General features: G+C 37.9%; 1 protein-coding gene and 1 long non-coding RNA gene across 3 annotated transcripts; one reads left to right on the top strand and one right to left on the bottom strand.

The window, feature by feature from the left end:
• The first annotated feature begins 68 nt into the window (after positions 1-68).
• On the top strand, positions 69-18,345 carry LOC101885455 (protein NLRC3-like). 2 transcript variants are annotated; one of them, XM_073947393.1, is made up of 10 exons: positions 69-325; positions 772-866; positions 1,110-1,223; positions 2,263-2,376; positions 3,664-5,601; positions 7,640-7,813; positions 8,466-8,639; positions 14,364-14,537; positions 15,365-15,411; positions 16,037-18,345. In XM_073947393.1, the coding sequence occupies exons 2-10, from the start codon at positions 817-819 to the stop codon at positions 16,561-16,563; spliced, it is 3,312 nt and encodes a 1,103-aa protein (XP_073803494.1). In that variant the 5' UTR covers positions 69-325; positions 772-816; the 3' UTR covers positions 16,564-18,345. The 2 variants fall into 2 exon arrangements, with proteins under 2 accessions (XP_073803494.1, XP_017211025.1); XM_017355536.4 differs by lacking the exons at positions 7,640-7,813; positions 8,466-8,639; positions 14,364-14,537; positions 15,365-15,411; positions 16,037-18,345 and having other exon boundaries at positions 3,664-5,720.
• A 323-nt stretch (positions 18,346-18,668) lies between these two features.
• On the bottom strand, positions 18,669-18,966 carry LOC141381772 (uncharacterized). The gene is made up of 2 exons (XR_012402426.1): positions 18,887-18,966; positions 18,669-18,769 (listed from the first exon to the last, which is right to left on the bottom strand). It is a non-coding gene; the product is annotated as an uncharacterized lncRNA (long non-coding RNA).
• Between the last annotated feature and the right edge of the window lie 9,018 nt (positions 18,967-27,984).

The following is a 27,984-nucleotide window of genomic DNA, read 5'->3' as shown; positions in this document are numbered from 1 at the left end:
GTTTATTATAAATAAGCAGCTGCTGCAGCTAGTGGTCCATAAGTATGAGCAAAACGCCTGAGAACAGCGCCTCCGCGGAGCGGCCGGTATTTCCGGTTGCGTCGTCCTAACATCGGCCGGACAGCGTTTCCGATCATTTGCCGACGTTGCGGCGACATTTTGCCAATTAGCAAACGCTCCCTGAGCGACATCGCACCGATGGAATTTTGAAAATCGGCACGACGTCGGCCAAACGTATGTGTGCTGTCTGGGACGCTGCTTTCTATAACTCGCCACACAAGAAGAAGAAGAAGAAGAAGAGGAGGAGGAGGCGGAGGATGTCCGGGTATGTGTTTGTTCTGTTTTCTTTGTGTCCAATGTTTATACTGCTTCAGGTAAAACCACCCTTGTAAAATGTTACTCCACAGGTGATTTGATAACCCTGCAGCTGTTTGACTCTTCTTTGCTCTGTTTAGAGTGTTTGTGACGGATGTTTTTCACTGAACTCATGACCTCAGAGACGAAAGTGAAAGTTTTAGTTGTTGTGTTGCCATTTTAAACAGACAGAATCCACAATTTACAACGCAGAACAGCTTTAAATCATTAATGTCTTGACAAAACCTGTAAGCTTTATGTGAATGTGTGTATGAAGTTATTATAATCAAACGGATGACGCTTTAGTTTACTCGTGATGAGCTTCTGGATTTGAGTGTCTCAGCTGCTGATCTATTCCTGCATTCAGCTGAATTATGATGGCTGATCAATGACTGGAGATCTGTGATTGTTCATCAGTTACTTCTAGAGTTTCTGCTGGAGATCAAACTCTTCAGATCCATCATGGAGGACACACACACACCTGAAGATCTGTACTTATCTACAGGATGCAGGTATTAGACCTACACTTGACATTTCACATGATTATTTTCTACAGGATATTATATTTACTCTCTGTTAGTTGTGTTTTTAATCTGTCAGAATATTTAACACACACAGCCAGAAAGATTTTATACATTATATATAAATTGTCATTAAATGCTGTTTAAACAGTGTTTTAATGATGAAATGTTGAGTAAATCTGGTGTGTTGATTCCAGTGTGTGCAGCACTGAACTTTAATCTTCTCTGTCTTAGTTCAGTTCATCAGAAGAGAGCAGAAGCAGAGCCCAGCTGTGTGTCTATGAAGAGTGACGCGTCTATGGATCCACCATTATATTTTAAGAGTGAAAACACAGAACCTGCTGTCAGGTAGATCATCTCTTTAATATCTGCAACTGATGAGTATTTTCATAATAAATGAATCAGGTAATTAGTGTTGTGGATCTGTTGGGTTTCAGATGTTAGATGTTGTATCTGAGCTCTGCAGGATAGTGCTTGAAGATCTCCACTTTACACTTCAGGCCACAATTGATGGTGTTAACAAACCAATCAGCGCTTTATTAATAGTTAGTGAGGTAGAAGGTGGGTTTAGGTTTTGGGTAGGGTTAGGGATCCACAATAAGATCATACTGTATGACTACTAATGAGCAGTTCATATGTTCACATTACACAGATAATAAGCCGGTAGTTAATAGTATGAATTGTGAGCTAAACTAAAGTGTTCCCGATCTCCTGCCATAAAGGGCTTTTCCTGCACACTTTCCCCTGCTGTTTCTGTGCTGTACTGATCAGCCATTCCTCTGATCTGAGTCTGTTTTCACTGAAGCGCAGTCATCATCATGTTGTGTTGGCCTCATAGATGCTGCTGATCAACACATTTGGTTTCTAGAATTGATATTTCTCGAGTTCTCCTGCTCATTCAGTCATGATAGATGATGGTAAATGAACTTGTCTTGCTGTCCTCAAAGTCTGGACTGGAGCTCTGCAGACAAACCCCTGATGAGTGACCTTCTAAAGACTGAGTGATGAGGAGGAGGATAAGGGGAGCTGCTGGAGGCGGGAATAACAGTCAGCTGACACAGTGCAGTTTATACTGCTGCTTATATAGTCATGTGATGATGATTGACACGCCTGAATGATTAAGCTCCTCCCACACCTACACTGTGGACTTCATTCAGTGATTTGATGATTAGTTTCAGCTCTAATCTGCTCTAATAGTGCTGCATTTCTGTTGGGTTTTCTCTACTAGAAATGAGCCTTGATTTGTGTTTGCTGATATTTTCCACATTCAGACAGTTTCTGTTCAAATATAAAGGAAATTAATTTAAGTGTTTTTGTAAATGAAGAATGATTAATATCAGGTTTGTGCAGTGTGTGCAGCGCTCAACTTTAATCTTCTCTGTTTTAGTTCAGTTCATCAGAAGAGAGCAGAAGCAGAGCCCAGCTGTGTGTCTATGAAGAGTGACGCGTCTATGACTGAACCAATAAAATTTAAGAGTGAAAACACACGACCTGCTGTCAGGTAGATCATCTCTACACACACATGATTACACTGCAGCATTTATATGATCCTGTGTTTCTAGTAGATCAGACATTATTACACTTTATTCTCACAGTCCATTCAAGACATTTTAGTGAAGTACTGAAGTAGTAATAAGTGACGAAAGTATTAATACTCAAACTGTTAGAGTTACTAGAGTGAGTTTACAGGCTTTTACAATAGTCAGCAAAGGATTTGTGATAAAAAGAAAGATTTTAGACAAGATGAATGAACAAGTTCTGTGAGGCAAACACACCACACAGGGTTCAAGGCTAAGGATTTTTTTCTAGTGGCCCAATCGGGCCAGTGGTTCAGAATTTTACTTGCCCTGCCGAAATGTTCACTGGCCCCACCCAAAAAAATAAGTTAATAGCTATTTCTTAGTGTCAAAAGCCAAACATAATTGTTTACACACACTTTGTTCAGCATAACTTTACTTTAAATGCAACTTACAATTTAAAAATGATTTATTTACAATTGATGAAACTAAACTTGGAAAAAAATCTACATGTATATTGTTAGCAAAAATGTGCACTTAAATTTTGACACCCACAGACATCGTCACCAAACATAAATCAGAGCGGTCAGACTTTCTCATACATGGCCTCATTTCAGTTGTCAAGTTTTGTAAAAATCTGTCTATTGAATTAATCAATCTATTACAAAATGTGGGCTAGAATTATGCATTATAGGCTTACATTATAGAGATAAATAATAGATGAAGCGGTGTAATGCCAAGAATTGCACCCCTGCCGTAAAGTGCACACCCTCTGAAATGTGCATATATTACCTTAAATTGATTTGAAAATAATAATAATAAAGTTATGACAACTAATGACAGTGACTGAGGTGAGCTCCATGAATGTAACCCTTACAGACGATATGTTTAATTAAATAAATCAATGAATAAATAAGTAGATTTAATTTAAATGCAACACTGATTAGATTAATTAAAGTGAATTGTTTAATGTGTGGTTTAGTTGAAAATGCCTAAGTTTAGAAACAGGCTCATTACATCAGTCTATAGTAATTATTATAGTAATCAGTCTATAGTCAATATTTAGTATTTTTCATTTATTTGTAAACCTACTTCTAAAATGAAGTCGGTTCTTGCTGATCTGGAACTGTTTCTGTATTACTGTAGTTTGGTTCTGGATTAAATCTGTGTATTGTGTCTCAGCTGGTTCAGAGAAAACACACATGGCTTTACTAGAGGATCTTTACACTCACACTCGTTGGTTCTTTGTGTTGTTGTTGTTGTTCCTGCAGTGTGGCTAGAGATGATCAGACTGGAGACCTGCAGCAGGATTCACTCCAACCAGAACATGATGAACTTCAGAGAGTCAAAGAGCAGCACAAAACCAGCATGAAGAACAAGTATGAGAGATTATTTGAGGGAATCAACCATGGAGAGACTCAAACCCTCCTGAACAGGATCTACACACAGCTCTACATCATAGAAGGAGAGAGTGAAGGAGTGAATGAAGAACATGAGGTTTTACAGATGGAGAAAAGAGCCAGAACAGAACCCTCACAACACACTCCAGTCTACTGCAATGACATCTTTAAAGCCTCAGCTGGAGCAGGACATGAGGAGAAGATGGAGAAGGAGAAAGCCCAGATCAAGACTGTTCTCACTAAAGGCATCGCTGGAATCGGGAAAACCGTCTCTGTGCAGAAGTTCATTCTGGACTGGGCCGAGGGAAAAGACAATCAGGATGTAGATTTCATGTTTGTGCTTCCATTTCGAGAGCTGAACTTGATCAGAGATCATCAGTACAGTCTTCACAGACTTCTGCTGGACTTTCATCCTGAACTTGAAGATCTGGAGCCCAAGATTTATGAGCAGTGTAGAGTTGTGTTCATCTTTGATGGTCTGGATGAAAGCAGAATCACACTCAACTTTTCAGATGAGGAGAAAGTTTGTGCTGTGACTGAATCTTCATCAGTGGCTGTGTTGATGTGGAGCCTCCTGAAAGGAGATCTGCTTCCCTCTGCTCTCATCTGGATCACCTCCAGACCAGCAGCAGCCCATCAGATCCCCTCCAGATACATCAAGCGTCTGACAGAAATTCAGGGATTCACTGAGCCTCAGAAGGAGGAATATTTCAGGAAGAGAATCAGCGGCGAGCATCAAGCCAGCAGAATCATCTCCCACATCAGAAGAGCAAGAAGCCTCCAGATCATGTGCCACATACCCGTCTTCTGCTGGATCTCCTCCACTGTGCTTCAGAAGCTCCTGGAAGAAGATGTGAGTGCAGAAATCCCTCAAACTCTGACTGAGATGTACATCCACTTCCTGCTGATTCAGATCAACATGAGGAAGCAGAAGTATGAAGAGAGAGATCCAGAGAAACTCCTGCAGTCCAACAGAGGAGTGATCCTCAAACTCGCTGAAGTGGCTTTCAGACAGCTGATGAAGGGCAATGTGATGTTCTATGAGGAGGACCTGATTGAGAGCGGCATAGACGTCACTGACGCCTCAGTGTATTCTGGGATCTGCACTGAGATCTTCAAGGAGGAATCTGTGATTCATCAGAGGAAAGTCTACAGCTTCATCCATCTCAGCTTTCAGGAGTTTCTGGCTGCTTTCTTTGTGTTTTACTGCCATTTAACAGAGAACAGAGAACCGCTGAGGGTGATTTATGACAGAGGATATTCAGATGATGAAGATGAGTCAGACAGTGATGAATCTGAATATTCAGATGATCAATATCTACAGGCCAGCTCTGAGAAGTCTCTGTATGATCTGCTCAGTTCAGCAGTATATAAAGCTGTCAGGAGCAGTAATGGTCATCTGGATCTGTTCCTGCGGTTCCTGCTGGGCGTCTCACTGGAGTCCAATCAGAGACTCTTCCAGGATCTGCTGACACACACAGAGGAGAGCTCAGAGAACATCAGGAGAATCACACAGTACATTAAAGACATGATCAAAAGAGATAAACGTCTCTCAGCTGAAAGATCCATCAATCTGTTCCTCTGTCTGCTGGAGGTGAAAGATCAGACTCTGGCCAAAGAGATTCAGGAGTTTGTGAAATCAGACAAACACTCAGAGGAGAAACTCTCTCCTGCTCACTGCTCAACAATCTCCTACATGATTGAGATGTCAGAGGAGCCGCTGGATGAGTTAGATTCTAATAAATTCAACACATCAGATGAGGGAAGACGGAGACTGACAGCAGCTGTGAGAAACTGCAGAAGAGCTCTGTAAGTATTCATTGATTGATCACAGAAGACACACATCAGTCTGCACTGAAGACTCAGATCAGTTTAGTGAATCACTGCCCTGCTTTAACAGAAAATCTTTAGCTGGCCATATCGTCCCCCTGTGAGATCGCTGATACACCATATCACTGCATGGGGACGCGGCGGCAGTGTTCTGTTTTATTATTTGCTCATTTATTTCATCATTTCTAAACATATTTAACAAACTTTTCTTGACTTTTTACTCACACAAACAACATTTGTACTTATTTAATAATCTACTTCATTTGCTTTACAGTTTATCCTGGAAAATAACTCAAATCCCTGTAAATCCCTGTGCTCCTCCAATTGAATAGGACATTTGTTGATGTGTATTTGCTCAAATCTAACACAGTGTTGCTCTTGGATTATTGTGTTTGTTTTCTGATTAGAGAAATAGTGTAATTTTAGACACAGTATTGCCGTCTCGCCGCAGACATGCCTCTAATATTACATTTACTGTAGGCCTAAACACTAAACTTTACACTGAGCTCAGTAAAATGCTCTCTGATTAGTTATTAATAATCTGTTCAATAACTCATTACAGTCACATGAATGGGGAAATACAGGTTTAGTTTATTTTAATGTAGTTTACATAAATCAATCAATAAAAAGAGCAGATTTAAATGAAATAATAGTCTTGTTCTGAAAATGCCCATGTGTCTGGAGTGTGTCAGCAATTCCTGCAATTCACTACAGTTTTGAGTGTGACTCCAAATCCAGTCCTCCATGGGTTAATACATTTGATTACATGTGTGATTTTGTTTTCAGCACATTCAACTGTGTAAAGAACAAAGTATTTAATAAGAATATTTCAGTCATTCAGATCTAGGATGTGTTATTTTAGTGTTCCCTTTATTGTTTGAGCAGTATATATATATATATATATATATATATATATATATATATATATATATATATATATATTAGCGCTGTCAAAATTAATGTGTTAACGCATGCGATTAATTTGAAATAATTAACGCGTTTAAAAAATTAACGCAATTAACGCTTTTTTTTACATTTATTTTTTCCTGTTGTGGCCAGGGGCAGAGCCGGCAATTTCCTGCTGTTTCGACATACTTTTTGGGCCGGGCTGATCATCTGCTTATGATCTGATCGGCCCATAAAACACTTAGCAGACTGTCATGTTTTTCTGCCAGTTTTTATTATGTTCATTATTTATTAGGCTCCCTTAAAACACACAGGCACCCACATTTCCAGTGTGGATTATAATTTTATTTTAATAATAAATAAATTTAAAAAAGTATTTTTTTTAATTTATCAACTATCGTTATTTCCTATATATGGCTTTTGTGGTTTTATAGAATGGGAGTTGGTAAACCTATTCAAGGGCATGCACAGATTTTCAATACTTTATTAATATTATTATTATAATTTTCCATATCTGCAATTCCTGTATTTTGGCTTTTTATTTGCAGTCCAATTAGAATCCAACTTGGAAATCAATGTTTTCTTTATTGGCATTGATTGTTTTGAAATTCTAATGTCATTAACATGCCTGTGTTTTAATTTCTGTAATAAATATGGCTGTCAAGCCAGGATCTTGATGGTTTATTGTGGGTATGTTGTTTACATGAAGAAATCTGTGTTACAAGTTAAACAAAATTCTAATAATGAATTATATTTTGAATTTAAACAGTATTTGTCTTGCGTTTACATTAATTTTGCACTCGAATAGCCAAAATTACAAGTTTCAGTCTTTTAAATGCGATTAATCGCGATTAATTTTTTTTAAAAGTGCGATTAATTAGTTAATTTTTTTTAATCGATTGACAGCACTAATATATATATATATATATATATATATATATATATATATATATATATATATATATATATATATATATATATATATATATATATATATATATATATATAGTTTATTATCAGTGTTACTTTTATCACTGTAGCCTGGACTCATGAACACTCAACACTGCTCATTTCTTACTGCTGATTTTGTTGCTGTTTGTCCTCTACACAGGCTACAGTGCTGTAATCTTACTGTTCAGTGTTGTGAGAGTTTGTCTTCAGCTCTACAATCCTCAAACTGTGTGCTGAGAGAGCTGGACCTGAGTAACAATGACCTGCAGGATTCAGGAGTGAAGCTTCTCTCTGATGGACTGAAGAGTCAACACTGTAAACTGGACACACTGAGGTAAATGATTCTCCACTCAACAACATTAAAAGTGTTTTGATTAAGATGGAAATGCCCAGATATGTTTAAGAGCATTAGTGGAGAAACTGCAAAATGCTGCTTCTCAAATGAAAGTCGCTCTTTTTCTTAAACAGTTCAGGAAATCAGTGTATTTTAATGATTATTTTAATTAATTACCTCTAAAATCTGTTATTCTTACTTTATTTTTTATATGATCATATTTATAGTTTATCTTTTAATTGGTTTATTGGAAAGATATATTTAGGAATTTGTCAGATGTTTTGGTCATTCTGACAAAAAATAAAAAATAAACTGAAACAAGAGAAGCAACGTTGATGAGGTCTGAGGAGGTTTCTGGACGCTGTAGCAGTTTTGACAGGCTCTAATCATTTGCATTTTGCAGGTTCATAAATATATAAAGTCTCGTGGTCCTCTAATCTGAACTCAAATTTAGCATTTTTTTACATTAAACATGTTCAAGAATATATTAAATGATATTTAATATTCAGTTTTATTAAATAACAATAGTCAATAATTTGAATTGACACAAATTCCAATAGTTTTGTCATATTATTTACCTTATAGTTTGTTTTTACATCAGATGAATGACTAAAATCACTCTGTTAATGTAATCTGTGTTCTTCTTTCTCAGACTGGCCATGTGTAAACTCACCGTTCGGAGCTGTGAGAGTTTGTCTTCAGCTCTACAATCCTCAAACTGTGTGCTGAGAGAGCTGGACCTGAGTAACAATGACCTGCAGGATTCAGGAGTGAAGCTTCTCTCTGATGGACTGAAGAGTCAACACTGTAAACTGAAGACACTGAGGTAAATGATTCTCCACTCAACAGATACAGTTATATTGGGTTATCAAATGTGGAGCCCCGTTCAGTGGATTAGCGAAAGAAGAAACAAAACATTTACAGTGATGTGATTTCAATCATAACTATACTAATGCAAGTGTATAAAATATATTTAAAAGCATCACTGAGTATATTACAAAATGTTGCACTTTCAGAGTTTCTCTTTTTCTTATATACCCAAATATGACTTAAAGTTAATAGAATCAGTTTATTTTAAAGGGGTGATCCAGAATGTAATTTTAAGGCTTGGTTGTGTTTATAATGTGCAAAGCAATGTGTGCTCATGTTTCAATTGAAGGATATCATATTATTTTTTCATATATCTCACTTTGATTATACTCAGCAAACATGAAAACGACTGTCATATTTCCTAGTTCCTCTGAAAGGCCCGCCCTCAAGTGACTCTGATTGGTCTTGTGTCATAATGTGCTGTGATTCGTGGATTGGCTCCACGTCATGCCCGTACAAGCACGCGCGTTTTGTGTAAACAGTCAGTCAATCTCATGCTCCCTCTCTAAAATAACATCTGACAAGAGTCTGTAACGAGTAAAAATGGGGGGGCTCCTTTAAGAGAGTGTGTGTGTGCGCGCCATTGTGTGTGTTTATGTGTGTGCGTGTGTATATGTGTGTGTATGGAACAAAATCAATGGCAAAAGTCTTGAATTAAAAAGCTTGTTGAATAGCACAAACTGAAAAAAATAATACACCGTATTAACAAGTTCTTGCATTTTAATGACTTGAATTCCAGGGTTTGTATTTTTAGGTCCTGAAATTTAACATATCTGTTTATTTAAGCTGTGAAAATTTCAACGAAAAATATTTCAAACACGTTTTCATACTTAAAAATTCAATAATTCATATTCAATTTTCAGATTTCACTTACAAAATATTCAATACCCTTTAAAAATTCGATGTATAATATTCAAAAGGTAATTTTCAGTTAATTTTATTTCAGTTCAAATATTCGCTTCCATAAATTCAGTGGATCAAATTCGACTGTTAAAATTCAACATTACATCCGGGAACTGCAGGAGAAGCAATAGATTGCAGATTGAAGATCGCCAGCTGCTCTAGCTTTTACCAGCAGGTGGAGATGGAATAATGTAAGATTTTTAACCCAGTAAACAGGCGAGAAAAGGCTAATAAAGGAACAAAAGTAGTATTTAATATTAATATCAATGCCTTGGACATTATAAATGATAAAAAGTATGAGTAAAATGAGTAAATGAGGTTTTAGTCATCTATGTTTGCCCTTATGTAACGGAAGCCAGCTGGTGATCGCATAAACCAGGGACAGACGTTCTGCAATCTGTAGCATCCTTGGAGCATTTGTCTCCCATGCCGGTATCACAAGCTCGCTCCCTGCTCGGACCGGTGCTGTTACACATAAACCATCTTTGGATGAATATGATGTTACACATTCTCTATCTTTATTAATTCTTCTTCCATAGACGTGAAGTATTATTTTGACAGCTAAGGAATACAAACGTAAGAGAAACAGGAGAGGAAATCTTATAATAATACAAAATAGATAAACATTGCCGAAGAACAATTAAGAACAAAGATATTCAAAAGCAGAGAGATTTTATGAGAATGTCACACAAAACAGTTACTTGGAACTGTTAAACAGAGAGTTCAGGTATGATTTAAGGTTGGGTATGGATGGGGCGTGTAATTTAAAATAATTTAACATAACAAGCGAATGCATTAAAGGAGCGTCTTCAGTTATTATTTAACCGCAGCTATGTCAGGATTGGGATAGGTTATATATTTTCATTATTTAAATTATTATTATGATTGTTAATATTATTATTTTATGACATTTATTTGGGCTATTGCACTTAAATAAGTCATCTGTGATTCTAAATTAATATTTCTATTTATCCTTTTTAGCTATCACTTTGCTATCGTCTTTCTCTTCTTTTTTTTCTAGTTTTTGGGGTTCTGCCATGGTTAAACGCTTGCAAAATGTCTTTAGTTTTGTCCAGATTAATTGTTTTTCCTCTAAAATCGAGACTAAGCAGAAGGAAAATGAATGTTTTGATGAATGAATGAAATGATTAGCGTTTTCATACCTGTGCTGTGTGGCTTGCACACGACAAAGTCGAATGAGTGGCCGCGAGCTCCGGAGGCCGGTCAGAGCCAGCGCCGCATATCAAACTGGTTAAGAGATACTGGATGGCTGCCAATATATGATGGGAATTCTTCCGAAGTTTCAGACGATATCTGGGCTTGTGCATAATAATGTAAAGTGAAAGTGAAAGTCGTGACATTTGGCCAAGCATAAGAATATAGCCTACAAGAGTGTATCGATTATTATATTAATCATGACATATGTCATGCTTGGGCTTATATGAATAACACCTCACTGTTTACCATGTTTTCCAAGTGGAGCTGAAGTCGGCGCAAAATGTTGCTTGTATAATTGTAAAAAGAGTGATGAATATTAATGGCTTTCTTATATCTGTCATTTCTGATAATATAATTGATTTAACTAGTGTAAGCTTATGAGTATCCAACACTCATTTAGCAAAAATGCATCGAGAATCCTAAACCAATAACTTTGTCAAGCAAAAATTATGATTTTATAGGCTACTGATTTTTTTTGAAAACAAGAAAAAAGAAACTATTAGCTACCCTAGCAATTGTTTATTTAAATATGATCATCTCAAAATATAAAACAAAAACATAATGGTTTGACTTTGTAAAACCATAAAACAGACTTGCAGAAAAGAGTTAATAGAATAAATGAGCAAATACATTCTCTCCAGTAGATGGCGATTAAAGCTCAGTAATAACCCCATGATGATGAACACTGAGATTTTTGCAGGAACCACTCAACCACGTATGTTAAAGCTGAAGTGACAACTATATTAAATTCAAACCAGTTTAGTTAAGTTTAGATGTGTAATTGCTAATTACATTGCTAATCATAAAATACAACCGGTCGCTGAAAAGTTATTAGACTACAATAAAAACTGTTCAAAGAAGGAATTTCTTTTTTTATACTGAAAACAAATTAAAGTCAGTTATGATAGCCCTATTATCAAACCACAGGCGACTCATTTGATTACTTATAATTGGCTGCGACATTGCCACTTTTGCGTTATTACCTTTTTCTCGCCTATAGGCTACATACCAATAAAACAATAATCTGGACAAACTAAAGATATTTTGCAAACGTTTACCCGTGGCAGAACCCCAAAAACTAAAAAAAAGAAGAGAAAGACAGGCATGACTTATTGAAGTAACTGTTTTGTTACTTTTGGTTTTTGTTTAACTGTTGGTTTTGAATATCTTTGTTCTTAATTGTTCTTTGGCTTCCGTTACATAAGGGCAAAAATAGATGACTAAAACCTCATTTACTCATTTTACAAGAACTTGTTAATACGGTGTAATATTTTTTTTTTCAGTTTGTGCTATTCAACAAGCTTTTTAATTCAAGACTATTGGCATTGATTTTGTTCCATATGTGTGCGTGTGTATTCTATGAACTATCTGTAACATGAGAAGCGCATGTGCGCGGGAGCAATGTTTTTTTTTTTCTCTGATGCTCGGATTAAGTTATTTTCTATAGTGACGCTGTTGACATAAGAATAAAGCACAAGATGTGGGATGCGACCTGTGTGAACCTTGTTTGATTTTTTTTTTGCTGCTACATGAGTTACACGACGAGATCAACGTGTTACACAAAATCTTTCATGTGTATTCAGAATATGCCTGAATATTGCGAGTTCATTATCTGAGATGTAAAACGCATGGAAAAGCTGCCTATATAGAGAAAAAATGCAGTTGCGTGCACACACAGAGAGACACGAACGTCCTGGTGAAGTGTGTGTGTGTGTGTATGTGTGCTTACAGCGGTTTGACTGATAAATATGAATTTTTAGCTAAATCGTTAGGTTTATACAATAAGGTTTGATCTACAAGCTAAAGTTTGTGACTGTCAGGGCTGTAGTATTCGAGTCCAGAATCAAGACGTTTCTTTCTATAGTCTAGGACTCGCTAATATTCAGACATGAACTTGGTCCAGCAATAGTCATTGGTTGAGTGTGTTTGTCTGGAAAACAGGCAACATCACTGTTAAATCCACTGTGAGTCTGGAATGGGCACTGACACTCTCGTGTGATACGCTTGTCTGCGGCTGCGTCTTATTGCTCCTCCTCCATATGAGTGCCCTGTTCAAGTGCACATCAGTCACTGTCACTCAGACACATGTGGGACACCGCTCTATTTCTTAAGACTCCTGGCTGCTAAAGCTAAACTAATAGAGCTGTTGTTTAGCTGAGAGCTAGCTAACGTTAACTGCTAGCATATTCCACCCTAAACATAAGAGTTAACATTCGCATTGGTTAGAAAGCATTAAAAGTGATATAATATAATGTATCTGCACATTTAGGGAGCATCTTTTAAGTCTGGACACCTGATTAGGGCTGGGCGATGTGGATTTGATTAGATCAGGTTAGATTAGATTAGATAATCCACATTATTGGGGAAAGATAATCTAGTGAAGTGATCAAGTAAATGTCGGCCCAGTCTGTAAGTGTAATTAGTCTAGTAATAACACGACACTTTCCTTTAGATTGTAGATGAATGCATATGCTAAAGCTTTATTTCATGTGTCAGTCGCTCCATCTCACCCACAGGAACAGGCTGACAGACATCTAGAATGACTTTAACACACAAATAAACCAAACAAACCTCCAGACATGTGAAGGAGAGATCAGGCCTTTTGCTCATGAGTATATCTGAGGTTTAGACCCCCTCACACGCTTTGGAGAGGAATGTGTGAGTGAAAGTGAAAGCGGATGGCCAATCATGAGCTGCGGCCTCAACACATTACACACATATTAGTCTGAGCACTGGCTAGACAGTATCTATAGGCTGTATACCATTTGCTTGTCCACAGTTTTAGTAGTTAATAAATGCGTCTTGATGATGCTGTGATGTAGGGCTGGACGAGAGTGTGAAGCTGCATTGAGTTTGTGCTGGCCATCCTCCAAGATAAGCAGCTCAGAATCGGTCTGTTGCTCTGTCCCGCCTGGGTGTTTTGGTCATTCAGAGGAGTTCACCAGTGTTTCTTTCTTCTCCAAGTATTCCGTGTATAGTATTCCAAGTATATCGTGTGTGTGTGTGTGTGTGTGTGTGTGTGTGTGTGTGTGTGTGTGTGTGTGTGTGTGTGTGTGTGTGTGTGTGTGTGTGTGTGTGTGTGTGTGTGTGTGTGTGTGTGTGTGTGTGCAGGCCGGCAGTGGCGTGTGGGCATGTCTCATGACAGATGTAAGGGAAGAGATGAGATTATCAGACATCAAGATATCTTTAAAGTCGATTATTAATAAATATTGTCTGACATCACCCAGCCTACACCTGATTACACATTTCAGACCTCTGCAACATTTGAGTAAATGTCTTACAGTCATACAACCAGCTTTAATCCTGCATCTTGGTGTCGATCATCAACAAATCACACTTATAATGTTTTAAAATCAACTATTAAACCACATTAAGATGAAACATTATTTGTGTGTGTGTGTTTGCTGATGCGAGGGCTCGATCAATAAGGAGAGCTAATCAGGATGTGTGTGTTCATCACTGCTGTTGACATGAGCAGAAACAGCAGTCAGCATCTTCACAACACAAAGAGATGTGTGATTGTCCAACTGTGTGATGTGGACTATTGCTGTGTTTGTAGATTGTCTGGCTGTATGGTGACAGAGGAAGGCTGTGGTTTTCTGTCTTCAGCTCTGACTTCAAACCCCTCACACCTGAGAGAGCTGGATCTGAGCTACAATCATCCAGGAGATTCAGGAGTCAAGCTGCTCTCTGAACAACTGGAGGATCCAAACTACACACTGGACAAACTCAAGTATGTGGAGCAGCACTGGCCTTGTGCTTTTACACTGAATGGCTTTAAAAAGACACTAGAAAGCTCTTTTGTGATCAGCTTCAGTTTTCTGTGAGGGTTATGGGGTAAGGACAGACAGAAGATACAGCTTGTAGAGTATTACAGTCATGTCTATGAAGAGCAAATCATTGAGTGTGAAATGAATCTCCTCTGTAAATGTTGGAGTGTATTGGCTCAGTTACAGTGACATTAAGCGGGACACACTGTACAGTTTCAGCATTTGAGCTGAGCAGAGAAACTTCTTCCTCCATTTCTGCTGAAGAATCCTACAATATCAGGTCAGGAATAGGGTTGGGGATTGAAGATGGATTCAGATTCTGGAATCAGACACTTGGATTAATGTTCAGACTCTTGTTCTAAAATCAACATCTGGATTCCTCTTCTCTGTGCACACATGTGTATTTTTCACTTGCTAATCTGTCAGGAACTTGGGCGCTGGCGAGCAGCTTTAATAATCTGAACATAGTTTAGAGATGGACTGCAACATGTGCTCAAAGGCTGCATGTGCTGAAGAACGATGGCAAAGCTAAGTGTGATCACTGTAATAAATGAATGTTGCAGCAGGGTGTCTCCATCAACATGAGCAGTATCTGCGCTCGCTTCACCAACAGCAGAGGAAAAGAACGCACTGTGTTACATTCATTGTGCATCCCGGCTCAACCAACAAGTGTTGTGTGTTTTAGCTGAAGAGTTTGGAGCGTGTAGCTGAGCAGCTCAGTGCTAGCTTTAGCTTATTAGCTGAGGGGGAAACTAAACAGCTCATTCTCTCCATCTGTGTGTGTTTACAGTCTGGATCATGGAGGACACACGAGGATTACAGCAGGACTGCACAAATGTAGGACTACACACACACACACACACTCACATGCACACGCACTCACAAACATACACACATGCACACACTCATTCTCTCTCTCTTACACACACAGACAGACATTCAAATAGCTATGAACACATGCGCTCACACACACACACACACACACACTCTCTCTCTCTCTCACACACACACGCACACACACACATGTACGCACAACTTTCTCTCTCACACACACACATGCACACATTCACTCACATACGCACACACACACACACACTCTCTCTCTCACACACGCACTCATACACACACACATTCTCTCTCTCACACACAGACACACACATAAACAGCTATGAACACACACACACAGTCCATCTCTCTCTCTCACACACACACACGCAAACAGTCTATCTCTCTCTCTCTCACACACACAAACAGTCTATCTCTCACACACACACAGACACACACACTCTCTCTCTCTCTCTCACACACACACTCACACACAGACACATGCACAAAAAGCAGTGAACATATGCATGCGCACACACAATCTAACACCCACACACACACTCTCTTTCTCTCTCACACACACACACACACACACACACACAGCTGTGGTTATAAATGTGTGTGTTCTTGTGTTCAGATGTCCGTTCTCTTACTCTGGATCCAAACACAGCACACACTCAACTCATTCTGTCTGAGGAGAACAGAAAGGTGAAGAGTGTGTGGGAGAATCAGCCGTATCCTGATCATCCATACAGATTTGATTATTGGCCTCAGGTGTTGTGCAGAGAGAGTGTGTGTGGACGCTGTTACTGGGAGATTGACTGGAGTGGAGATGATGGTGTGTGTATATCAGTGTCATATAAGAGCATCAGGAGGAAGGGAAGAGGTGCTGAGTCTTGGTTCGGATTTAATGCTCAGTCCTGGAGTTTGTTCTGCTCTTCCTCCAGTTCCTCATTCAGACACAATGACACACGCACTGATCTCCCAGTGAAGCGGCTCAGCAGGAGAATAGGAGTGTTTGTGGATCACAGTGCAGGAACTCTGATCTTCTACAACATCTATAGAGACACAATGAGCCTCATCCACTCAGTCCAGACCACATTCACTGAGCCGCTCTGCCCTGGGTTTACTGTTTATTCTGGATCATCAGTGAAACTGAGCTGAAGACTGACGAGAGATTTACCCAGAATCCTCTGCAGGAGCAGTCAGCAGCAGTGTGTGTGTGTGTGTCTGAATGAGAGAGAGTGTTTGTGTGTATCTGTGTGTGTGCAAGTGCGAGTCTGTGTTTGTGTCTATGGCCCCGTTTACACTAGTGCGTTTTAGTTTTAAAACGGCGTTTTAGAATGAAAACGATCCGCGTCCACACTCGCGTTTCACCCAGCGTTTCTGAACTGCTCTCCGTCCACACCAAAACGCTGAAAACGCACATCACGTGACCACACACACACTCTCAGGCAAGCGCTGTAGCCAATCTACCCAGATGAGAGCTGTGCTAGTCGGACTTCTCATCAAGCATCTCCCGCTGGATCTAACCTCACTATATTTATTAAACGGAATATTTCTTTCATCTTGTTGTCTTTATTTAACGACATATTCATTGGACATTGGAATCTATTACTTGTTCTCAGGTAACGTGTTTTGGCTAAGCGCAAAGATAAGTTAATGATTAATGTAAGCACGTACATTCTGTATATTGACTGATCGCTTGCCTTTATTTCCTATAATGTATAAACTTATTGTATGTTATACTTTTATAATGGCCATTATCGATTAAAACTGATATTCAGCAAAGAGAGGCTGTTTCGTATTTTCAATGAAATTGAAAGGAGGCAGTTGTTATCGGCTCCGTTTTGTTATAAATATCCACACAGTGAAGATGACGCTCATATATGCAGCAAGACGCCTCAACATTTTTGCTGTTTGTTTAGTTAATATTAAAATGAAAATAGGCAGTTCCTTATATCATGTTTACATTTTATTGTTGAGAAAGTAAAACAACGTAGCCAGGGTGATGTGAATGAAGTTATAAAGTACACTGTTCCCTTTGAAGATTTACCCGTGTCCTCGGTATAGTCTGTTTTCCATATCAAACTGAGAAGAAGAGACTGCAGCCATGATCAAACTTGCGAAGTTTTAACTTACACGGAGAAGATGCAGGACTGAACTGTGCGTGTTAGGCTACTTAATATTCAGGAAAAGCCCCAATCAGAGAGGCGAACGTCAGCAGCCCCGCCTCCGTTTTCAAATGTCTCCGTTTTCCATCATCCACACTGAGACGGAGCAGCTGCGTTTCAGAATGAAAACGGCCTCTCCAGCATTTTCGAAACGCTCCGTTTTCGGCGCTCGAGAACTCCGGCGTAGTGTGGACGGATGGCGTAACCGTAGCAAAACTTATGCGTTTTCAAACTAAAACGCATTAGTGTAAACGGGGCCTATGTGTGTGTGCGTGACAGAGAGTGTGTCCACATGCATGTGTGTGTGTGTGAGAGAGAGCCTGTGTTCGTTTGTGTCTGTGTGTCTGTGTGTGCGTGTGCGTGTGTCTCAGTCTTCATTAGTGTCATCATTGATGTTGATGAAGTGTCCTCCAGGATGCTGCTGTGTTCAGATCAGCTCATTCTTGTCTACAGATTGATCTTCTTCATTGTTTCTCTGTTGTTTGAGCACAAATAATAAAAGTCAATGTCAAATCCACTGCTGATATTAGAATGTGATGATGAACATGGAAATGTCTGAATCCTGTCTGAATCTCTGTCAAATCTTGAATCAACTGTTGAGAAATCCAGCAGCTCAATGAATAAAGGAGAAATGAAGTGTGACATTTGTTTCTGCTCTTCTGATCTTCTTCTTCTTCATGATTTGACTTGAACTGAACAATAGAAACACATTTATTCCAGTATTTATTGATCTTTTCATGTTAGTTGATGACAATAAAGTTGTTCTCTGTTAGTTCTTGTTGACTCTCAGTGCATTAACTGATGTTCACAAGCACAACTGTGGATTAATAATGCTTAATAAAGCAAAGAACTCAAGCTCAGTAATGTCTGTGTCCAGTAATAAGCCTGTAACTCTTGACTAGATGAGGAGTTTTCAGTGTTGTGTGGCAGGAGGGAATATGGGGGGGGGAAAAGAGTAGGGATTGTCAATTTATCCACAAAGCAAATCCAACTACGCCACCTGAGAGGTTTTCTCCCAGGAAATAGAAATTGGCTTAAACCTTACTCTTAGGCCACACAGGTTCAGTTCTCATATGGATAGGCAAGAGACGTGGGTATAGTATAAAAGTACAAAATTTATTTTCAGAATTTGTGGCAGATTAAAATAGTCACATAACATTCTCTGAACATTTTGCCAGCACCTCCCTCCAACACAACTGCAGTAAAATAAAAAAAAGAAAACAAATTTATAGAAGACAACAACAACAACGTTATTACAAAGTAAATATGAAAATGAAATTAACCGGGGAAATAAATTGAATAAACTAACTTACAGGGCTGAGGTCACACATGGGAGGGGGAATCACCAGTGCTCCGTTGTGTTCAAAAAGCACACTTCCACACACACACACACACACCACACTAGATCCACACACTCCACACTTCCCTAACCGTCCACAGCAAGAATGTCAAGTGCAGTGACACCACCACCACCTCAAGATCCTGCACCCATGGGACCTCAGTTCCTGCAAGGAAAATCAAAATCAATATACGGGATAAATTATACAAGAGTAAAACAAACAACAAACCAAACACAAGAAAAGAAAAACCAAATACAGCTTCTGTAGTTTCGCTATAGAAAAGCAAGATTCACACAGAACACAAAACTCACTCTTTTGCACACCGAATCACACAACCAAACAGAACAAAAATCACAAATTATATAACAGTAGCAATAGGAGATAGTAGTAGCAGGTCGTAGTAACAACAGCAGTAAATAGAGCACGTAACAGTTAGTAGTAGCAGTTAGCAGTAACTGCAACAGTAAAGTAGCAGCAAGCAGATAGTAGTAGCGGATAGCAGTAGCAGCTACTATTTAACTCACAGTAATGAGGTCTATTGTTTGAATAAAGATAAGATAAACTTTTTGTCCCCGAGAGAAAATTTGTCTTGGGCAAAAAAATGCTACACGTTGCTGTAAGCAGACAATAAAGTAAATAAAACAAACAACAATTAAGAACAAACTCAAATAAAGTTACAGGGATGTAACAGTGTGTAATAAGTGTTTTAATGAAGGTTTACTTTATTAAATAGTATAATGTCATTCCATTCTAAGTATACATCACTATAAGAAATGGAGTACTAGTTTTAATCAGGTCATTTGTGGCTTTTGTTTCTCGCTCTGACTTACCTGATTTCTTTTTGTTAATTTCTTTCATACAAAGAGACTGTTGAAGCAAGTGTTGAAGAGAAGTTACTTTATTTCTGTTCATTGTTTTATTTATTTTAAACGGAACATTTTTATTGTTTTGTTCATTTTAAGCAGGACAAAGTGTCCAAACGCAGAGAAAAATTCTGCTAAAGCGACTGATCTCCACACTGTTATAAAGATGGCGTTTATTAAAGAGGAGAGTGAAGATGTGAAGATTGAAGAAACAATTACAGTCAAACAGGAAGATCCACAGGAACAAACAGGTTAGTTTTCATTCTCAAAGACCAACTCAGTCATTTAATCCTCATTAAGATATATTATAATAATAAGAATACTAAATTAAATCCATCTTGCAGCTCTGAGTGTGCTGCCTAGTTCTCCTAAATGCACATAAGCACTCATTGAATGACAGGAATGAGTTTCATTTGTTACTTGTTCTCATGTCTTTTGTCATTCTTTTATGTATTATTAGTCTCCCGTTTTCATGATCATGGGCCAAAAATATCGTTATCGTGATGTTAATACGATTAATCTCCCAATCTATATACTCTTTCATTATGTTCTTGGCTGTTTTTGGACCCATTGACTTCCATTATAACCACATTTTTTAACCGCAAAGCCATGACACCAAATAATCATGCATTCTAGATTGTTGCTGTTTTCCTTGTTGGGAAGAGGTCAAATGTGTCATTTTTACTGTTGATCATCAGTTGGCTGCATTCACCCTTTAGATGGGCCTGTTCAAATAAGTTTCTGTCTTTTATATGGAGTTCAGTGGAGTAAAACAGCAGATTTTAGTGTGAGTGCATAAATACACTTTGTAGGGGGACCAACAGTTTTAACCCAAAAATGACCAGTCTATCAGATGAAGAAGAGCAGGAGTCAGAGATTCAATTAAAAGAAAGTTTATTGTAGATAGTTTGCTGTTTCTTCAGCAGAGGCCAGCTTCAACACTCACAACAAGTTTGTAGACCGATTTACATACAATCTCAGAACAACAACAATTAGATGTCTAGAATTCTCTCTTTTCTCTCTATGCAAACTGTTTTAAGAAATGTGTTAGTAAAGTGCACTGAAACTTCACAAAAACAAAACACACAGGGAATATTTGAACCTATCAGTTCACAATATACTGATGCCTGTTTTTCTAGGCTTTATTGATGATAATGGTCAGAAATGTTGGACCATTATTGCCTTTTTAGCATAAGCAGAGGAGTGAAACTAGCCATACAGTAATGTTTGAATTGTGGAGCGGGCTAAATCTAAAGAAACGTGTATTTTTTAGTAAGTGTACTTTTTCTTTTTTTGCTTTTATTCTTGCCATAATGAAAATATGTATTTGTAGGGCAGCCCATGTTCTGCTGTCATTAATATTTTAAGAAATTATAATGGGTAAAACTGTCCGAGATATGAACAAAAGCAAGTGATGCACCAAAGTTTGATAAAAAAAAAATCTTTAATGGTCATAAAAATCCTTATAATCATTAAAATAATTTATATAAACAAAAAATCTATTTAGTTTAAAACATTGAACGATATTAATGAAATGACGTAGTTTCGGAAACTTTCTACTTCTCTGTTTATCCGTCTGACTTTACAGTGGGTTTCTTTTGACCGCCCCCTGTCATTTTAAAGAACATCACAATGGCGGACGTGGCGAGTAAAGCCTCGTCCATTTCGCGAGGTGAGCGTGCAGTCAGCGGTGGTGTGTGGTGCGGTGCCAGGCTAGAGTATTCACCTTATTCTTCGCCGACGAGCGGGCGGAACCATTTGAATCTTTTTGGCACGAGACTTCCGGTCTTTCACTTACATTCATTTTTAGACATTAAAAACTGCTATTTTCGCTGTTTGATGTTGCAAACTGATATTTCCTTATTATATTATTCTACTTGGTCTTTATAGTCATGCAAACATTTGCTTGTTGAGCAAGTAGTTTGACCATTTTCTGCCGTTTATTATTCCTAGTCATTTCTACCTTAGGCGACTGAATCGGAAGTTCTAAAACAATCGCGAAAACAGGCGCACTTCCGCATTTTAGAATAAGGTCAATAAATCCAGCTTCTCTCTCTTTCACACACGCACGCACACACGCACACACACACACACACACACACTATACTCCATATAAAAGGCAGAAACTTTTTTGCACTGAAACTGATAATCAATTTTAAAAATCACAAATCTCTTCCCAACAGGGAAATGTAATGGTGATGTGGGAATGGTGATCCCCCCCCAAAATACAATAAACAAATATTAAACAAATATGTTTGTCACTTGTTTTTAAGTAGTTAATCTTGGGCGCCAGACAGAATATCTGTCAAAATACATTTCAAACAAAATATACCACGGCTAGCTCTCACCACCAGTTACAAATAAAAAAAATAAATAAATAACAAACAAAGAGAACCAGAAAAAAACTCAGATAATTGCTGTAATTGTCTAAATAAAGTTTGTATTAGTCAATAATATTAATAAAAAATACTTTTCACACACAAACATCAGTATCAACAACAAAACAAACAATATAACAATGAAACGCAGAACCCTCAGCACTTATAAATCAAATGAAAGAAAAAAATGCAAATGATTTCAGGCCAGCAGATTTGTCAGATTTGAAAACGGGGAAAATAATAATGATAACAATAGTACGGGGAGAAAACAAAACAAGAGAAACAAAATAAGCATTTGGGCAAAGAAAACAAAAACTTTTGCTTCTTACCCACGGAGTGGAGGGGTCAAGGGACATGAGTGGGGAATGGCGAATGTGGATGTGAAGGTTGAGGGTGTTGGTGAACCCAGCCGGTGAGTTGGCAGCTGACTCCATGTCAGGAGATAAATCAGTAAGTTGATTTTGTTCAGGACACACTGCACTGAAGTCTTTAGTGACGCACACATTCAACGACGTCACGTGCACTTCAGTAACAAGACAGCGGTCTTTGCTCTGTTGCTTCAATACATACTTCCGCTTTTTGTTTCTCACAGCCAGTCGCTTAGTTTACACTGCTCATCTCGACCCGACTTCTCTACTCGTTTCCCCACTCTGCAACAGTTCAGTCAACATCTCTTTCTTCTACACACCACATAATGCTGCCTTCTTTAACTCTCCTCCTCCTCCTTTATTCTCTCACCCATTTCCTTTTTGCCGTCACATGGGTGGAGACCAATTAAACAATGTCGTTACAAAAAACACCAACAATCATAAATTCATGAATATATGCTGTCATGGCTTTGCAATAAAAAAAAATGTTCTTATAATAGAGGTCAATGGAGAAAAAACAGCCATGAATATAACGAAAAGGGAGTAAATTTGCCCAGAGTGTATTGAGGTTTTTAAAAAAAATTTTAAAGCATTTTCCCATTGATGGGGAACTCATTGTGTCTTAATGAATTTATTACTCTCATTTATATGCTTATTTGAGTGATTTCCATGTTGTTGTTGTTGTTATTATTTATTGTATTTTATTTGCACTATAAAAAAAATTATAATAGAGGCCAATGGAGCATTTTTCCAGAATATGTCAAAATAAGATGTCCCCAAATATCAGTCCCTTTGCTGAAACACTGAGAACGTTTTGGCCAAATTAAGCCTCAAAATCACCCCAGAATGGATGAAAATGACCCAACAGCAAACAAAGGGAAAGGTGCACATTCAGCCTTTATGCAGATGCTGTACAGGTATGTCTCATGTCTGTGAGGCAATTATTCAGCTGTTACCCCAGAACTTTTTTTCTGATACATTTACCAGTCAGGCACACAACAAACAAGTATTCCCTGTCCACTTTACAAATCGTAGAAATCTGTGTCTTATCAATATGACCAAAATGACTTTTATGAAAAACTCTAAAAACTGGACTGACACTGTTTAAATTTACTATAACTTCTATGTTAAGCGGCTTTGACACAATTTACATTGTAAAAGCACTAGATAAATAAAGATGAATTGAATTGAATCTGCTTAAATGTGTACACGTTAATGGACCAAACACAATATGATCTGATTTATTTTACATTTAATGTGCATCAAAATTATAGTGTGTGTAGCCAATGTTTCCAGTGTCTTTCCACTTTTCAGCTTTTGATGAGAGTTTTTAAGACTTAATGAAAACTAATGTTTTATTTATTTCAGACCTAATTGAAGAGAATGAGGGGAGTAAAGAGGAGGAACATCATGTCAAAATTGAGGAAAAAACTCATTTACAGACTGATGGTGTTTTAAAAAGGAGAGACAAGAATCGTTTCACCTGCACTCAGTGTGGAAAGAGTTTCGCAACCAAAAGCAAACTTAAGATTCACATGATAATCCACACTGGAGAGAAACCATTCACATGCACAGTGTGGGAAGAGTTTCAACCAATCATCACACCTTAATTTACACATGATGATCCACACTGGAGAGAAACCCTTCACATGCACTCATTGTGGGAAAAGTTTTAACTGCTCATCACACCTTAATAAACACATGATGATCCACACTGGAAAGAAACCATTCACATGCACTCAGTGTGCGAAGAGTTTCAAACAATCGTCACACCTTAATCAACACATGAGGATCCACACTGGAGAGAAACCATACGTATGCACTCAGTGTGGGAAGAGTTTTAACTGCTTAACAAACCTTAATCACCACATGAGGATCCACACTGGAGAGAAACCATTCAAATGCACTCAGTGTGGGAAGAGTTTCAGCCAATCATCATACCTTAATCTACACATGAGGATCCATACTGGAGAGAAACCATACGCATGCACTCAGTGTGGGAAGAGTTTTTACTGCTCATCACACCTTAATCACCACATGATGATCCACACTGGAGAGAAACCATTTACATGCACTCAGTGTGGGGAGAGTTTCAGCAAATCATCATCCCTTAATAAACACATTGAAGGAACTCATGGGCATATTGCAGTGGTCAACACGAGTTGAATCTGAAATCTTGGGCATCACCAAATTGTCTCAGTCATTAAACTGGCTTAAGGGCTTAAACCATCATGATAACAAAGCACCAACTGATTTTGCGTTATTCTGACCAATACTTTGGCCGCAGATGTTCCAGGTACCCTTCAGCAAAATTAGTAAATGATTTAAACTAAACAAAGGGGCTTTACAGGATTTTCAGCAGGAACCGCCTCACAAGACTTTTGAATGACATTGAAATTGTGCATCCTGTCAGATGCACAATTTCGTAGAGACGAAGAGATCTCTAGAAACATTAATGCATACAAATGAAAGACAATCTCTTAATGTTAGAACTAAGGCAGATGTATCTTTAATGTTCCTCATATGCTGTGGTTATTTCAACCAACCAGGTTAATCAATGTGTTGTTTTTACCCTTAAAGCAGATTAAATTGATCTGCGTGTGTCTAAAATGTATGAGATCTGGTTTTGAATGAAAGCTAGTGACATTTGCAATCTGTTAGTGTAAATGAAAAACTAGTAGTACAAACAGTATTCGTCTTGTAACATTTGATGTAATATAGTTTCAATCTTGCAAGAGTTCTTCCACGTGAAATACATGCAGTGTGTTAATAATTGACCCTTTCTACATCGGCATGGGGTGTGGCCCCGCCCTTCATGGCAATTGCTCATTGGCAGACAGTGCCATAGGGATGGATCAGACCAGGGGCCTGTTTCAGAAAGCAGGTTAAGTGTAAACTCAGAGTGGTTTAACCCTGAAATGAGAGAAACTCTGGGTTTTCCTTTTCAAAATGGCAGGTTTGTTAAACTCGAGAAATCGGGGTAAGTCAAGCCTGTTTCTGAAAGAGAGTTAACTTTAACTCAGAGTCAGTTACCGTGGTAACTTACTCTGTGAATCTAACCTGGTCCGGAGCAGGTTTTATTCTCTAAACTCTGAGTTTCTGTCTGTCTCCTCCCCTTTTTAAAGATGAAGCGGCATTTCTCGCATTAGTCTTACATTTCCACACACCTATTTTAGAGCTCATTTTGGAGATGTGCATAAAAAAGATTGATGGAAACGTCATGATTCACATAACTTTTGAAAATACGCATAATATAACATGTGCATAACTGAGTAGATTAAACTTTTATATGATAAGAAAAGATGCACATAAACTACGAAGTGCACTTAACAAATTACAGTATGTACATTAAAAAATGGTTTGTTAGAGATGATGATGAAAATGTGTGTGAAAGGACAAACCAGCAGACTGAGCACACTGCAGAACATCTTAAATGTTGTTTTAGTCATTCTAAAATGCATTTACTGTTTCAGTATTAGTGTATATTATTAATTACCTCAGAGCGTCTGGAGCGTGTCAAGATCTCCGCGTCTGGCTTCAAACGCCCCCACGTGTTCATTGTGTGTCAATTGTCTTCTGAGGCTCAGGAGAGGTACATTAATTAAATAAAAAATAATTGACGCAGCTTCTTCTACCGCAGTAATTCTGTTTTTACTGTTGATATTTGGCGCAAGTTAATCAGGAAGTGACGATTGTGTTCTCTACGACTCTTTGGATAAAAACGCTGCTTTATTTTTAGGCGTTATTCCAGTTTTGCACAAATTTATGCAATAGCCTATATTTTGATGGAAACACAACAGCTATTGCCTACATTTTTGTTACACACAGAACAAAGTCACGTACGAGGCTTGTCCTTTTTTTCTTAAATAATTAACCTTCGACATGTACTGTTACTAGATTAATGGGATTATTATTCTGTCTAAATGATTTTATTACTGCTTACCTTCTTAATGTTATATAAACCTCTATCACTTGATCAATAAAAAGGCAGACACACAAGTGCACTGTTAAATCTATTAAAACTGATAAACGTGTATAAAAGTTTAGAAAAAAAGTATAAACGTCACACATTACATTACTTATTTTATTATACTTAAAATGTTTAAATACTTAAAATTAAAAATTACGCATTAACTTGGGCAGCTGTTTTCCCACGCTAATTGTCTCTGTTTCACTGATGGTTGCTTCATTTTAAATATATACACTCATATTTGCTATAACTTTGCATGAGTACATCAAGTTCAGCTGGAGAAAGAAATGCTGATCTCTTTTTATAAGATGTTGCCAAAGTCACTCGTAATGTCTACGCTCTATTGATAATGCCTTTTTATAGTCACGGTGTGTGCGCTTAATTCTGAGTTGGTCTGCTCAAAGTTGATTGACCCAACTCAGATCAGCTATTCTGAAACCGAAAATCTCGGTTTAAACTCCGTTTAAACTCCGAATTGTTTGAACCTCCTTACTGAAACAGGCCCCAGGTCACTTAAAGACACCCTGCAACAAAGAAACTTTGCTTTGAAACCGCACGAACTTCCGCAAACCGACTTTCAGCAGTCCATCACCTCAGTATCCCAGAACTACCCACCCACAAGCGAGGGAATTCCAAGGACGTCACAGAGCACTGTGTTTCCCCAAGGCCAACTGGCGAGGGAGATTCATCTTCAGCAAAAGTGCAAGTAACAAACAAACGTCTCTTGCTGATCTGGGGCCTGTTTCAGTAAGGAGGTTCAAACAACTCGGAGTTTAAACTTGAACTCTGAGTTGATTTACAGAGAGATTAAAAACTCTAGAGTTTTCGGTTTCAGAATAGCTGATATGAGTTAGGTCAATCAACTTTGAGTAGACCAACTCAGAGTTAAGCGCGCACACCGTGACTATAAAAAGGCATTATCAATGGAGCGCAGATATTACGAGTGACTATGGCAACATCTTAAAAAAAGAGATCAGCATTTCTTTCTCCGGCTGAATTTAATCTGATCATGCAAAGTTATAGCAAATATGAGCGTATATATTTAATAAGAAGCAACCATAAGTGAAACAGAGACAGTTAGCCTGGGAAAACAGCTGCTCAAGTTAATGCGTAATTTTTAATTTAAAGTATTTAATTTTTTAAGTATAATAAAATAAGTAATGTAATGTGTGATGTTTATAAAATGTTTCTAAACTTTTATACACGTTTATCAGTTTTAATAGATTTAACAGTGCACTTGTGTGTCTGCCTTTTTATTAATCAAGTGAAAGAGGTTGATATAACATTAAGAAGGTAAGCAGAACTAAAAAATAATTTTTAGACAGAATAATAATCCCATAAATCTAGTAACAGTACATGTCAAAGGTTAAGCTAATTATTTATGAAAAAGGACAAGCCTCGTACGTGACTTTGTTCTGTGTGTGACAAAAATGTAGGCAATAGCTGTGTTTCCATCCAAATATATTACATAAATTTGTGCAAAACTGGAATA

This window comes from Danio rerio, chromosome 4, assembly GCF_049306965.1.
Source record: "Danio rerio strain Tuebingen ecotype United States chromosome 4, GRCz12tu, whole genome shotgun sequence".
In the NCBI taxonomy this organism is placed as follows: Eukaryota; Metazoa; Chordata; class Actinopteri; order Cypriniformes; family Danionidae; genus Danio; species Danio rerio.
This window is presented reverse-complemented; position numbering and strand designations above follow the sequence as displayed.

Coding starts and splice junctions, on each gene's coding strand:
- LOC101885455 (XM_073947393.1), top strand. CDS start 817: ATGGAGGACACACACACACCTGAAGATCTGTACTTATCTACAGGATGC. Junction 7,814..8,465: donor TGTAAACTGGACACACTGAG/GTAAATGATTCT, acceptor CTTCTTTCTCAG/ACTGGCCATGTGTAAACTCA. Junction 15,412..16,036: donor TACAGCAGGACTGCACAAAT/GTAGGACTACAC, acceptor TCTTGTGTTCAG/ATGTCCGTTCTCTTACTCTG.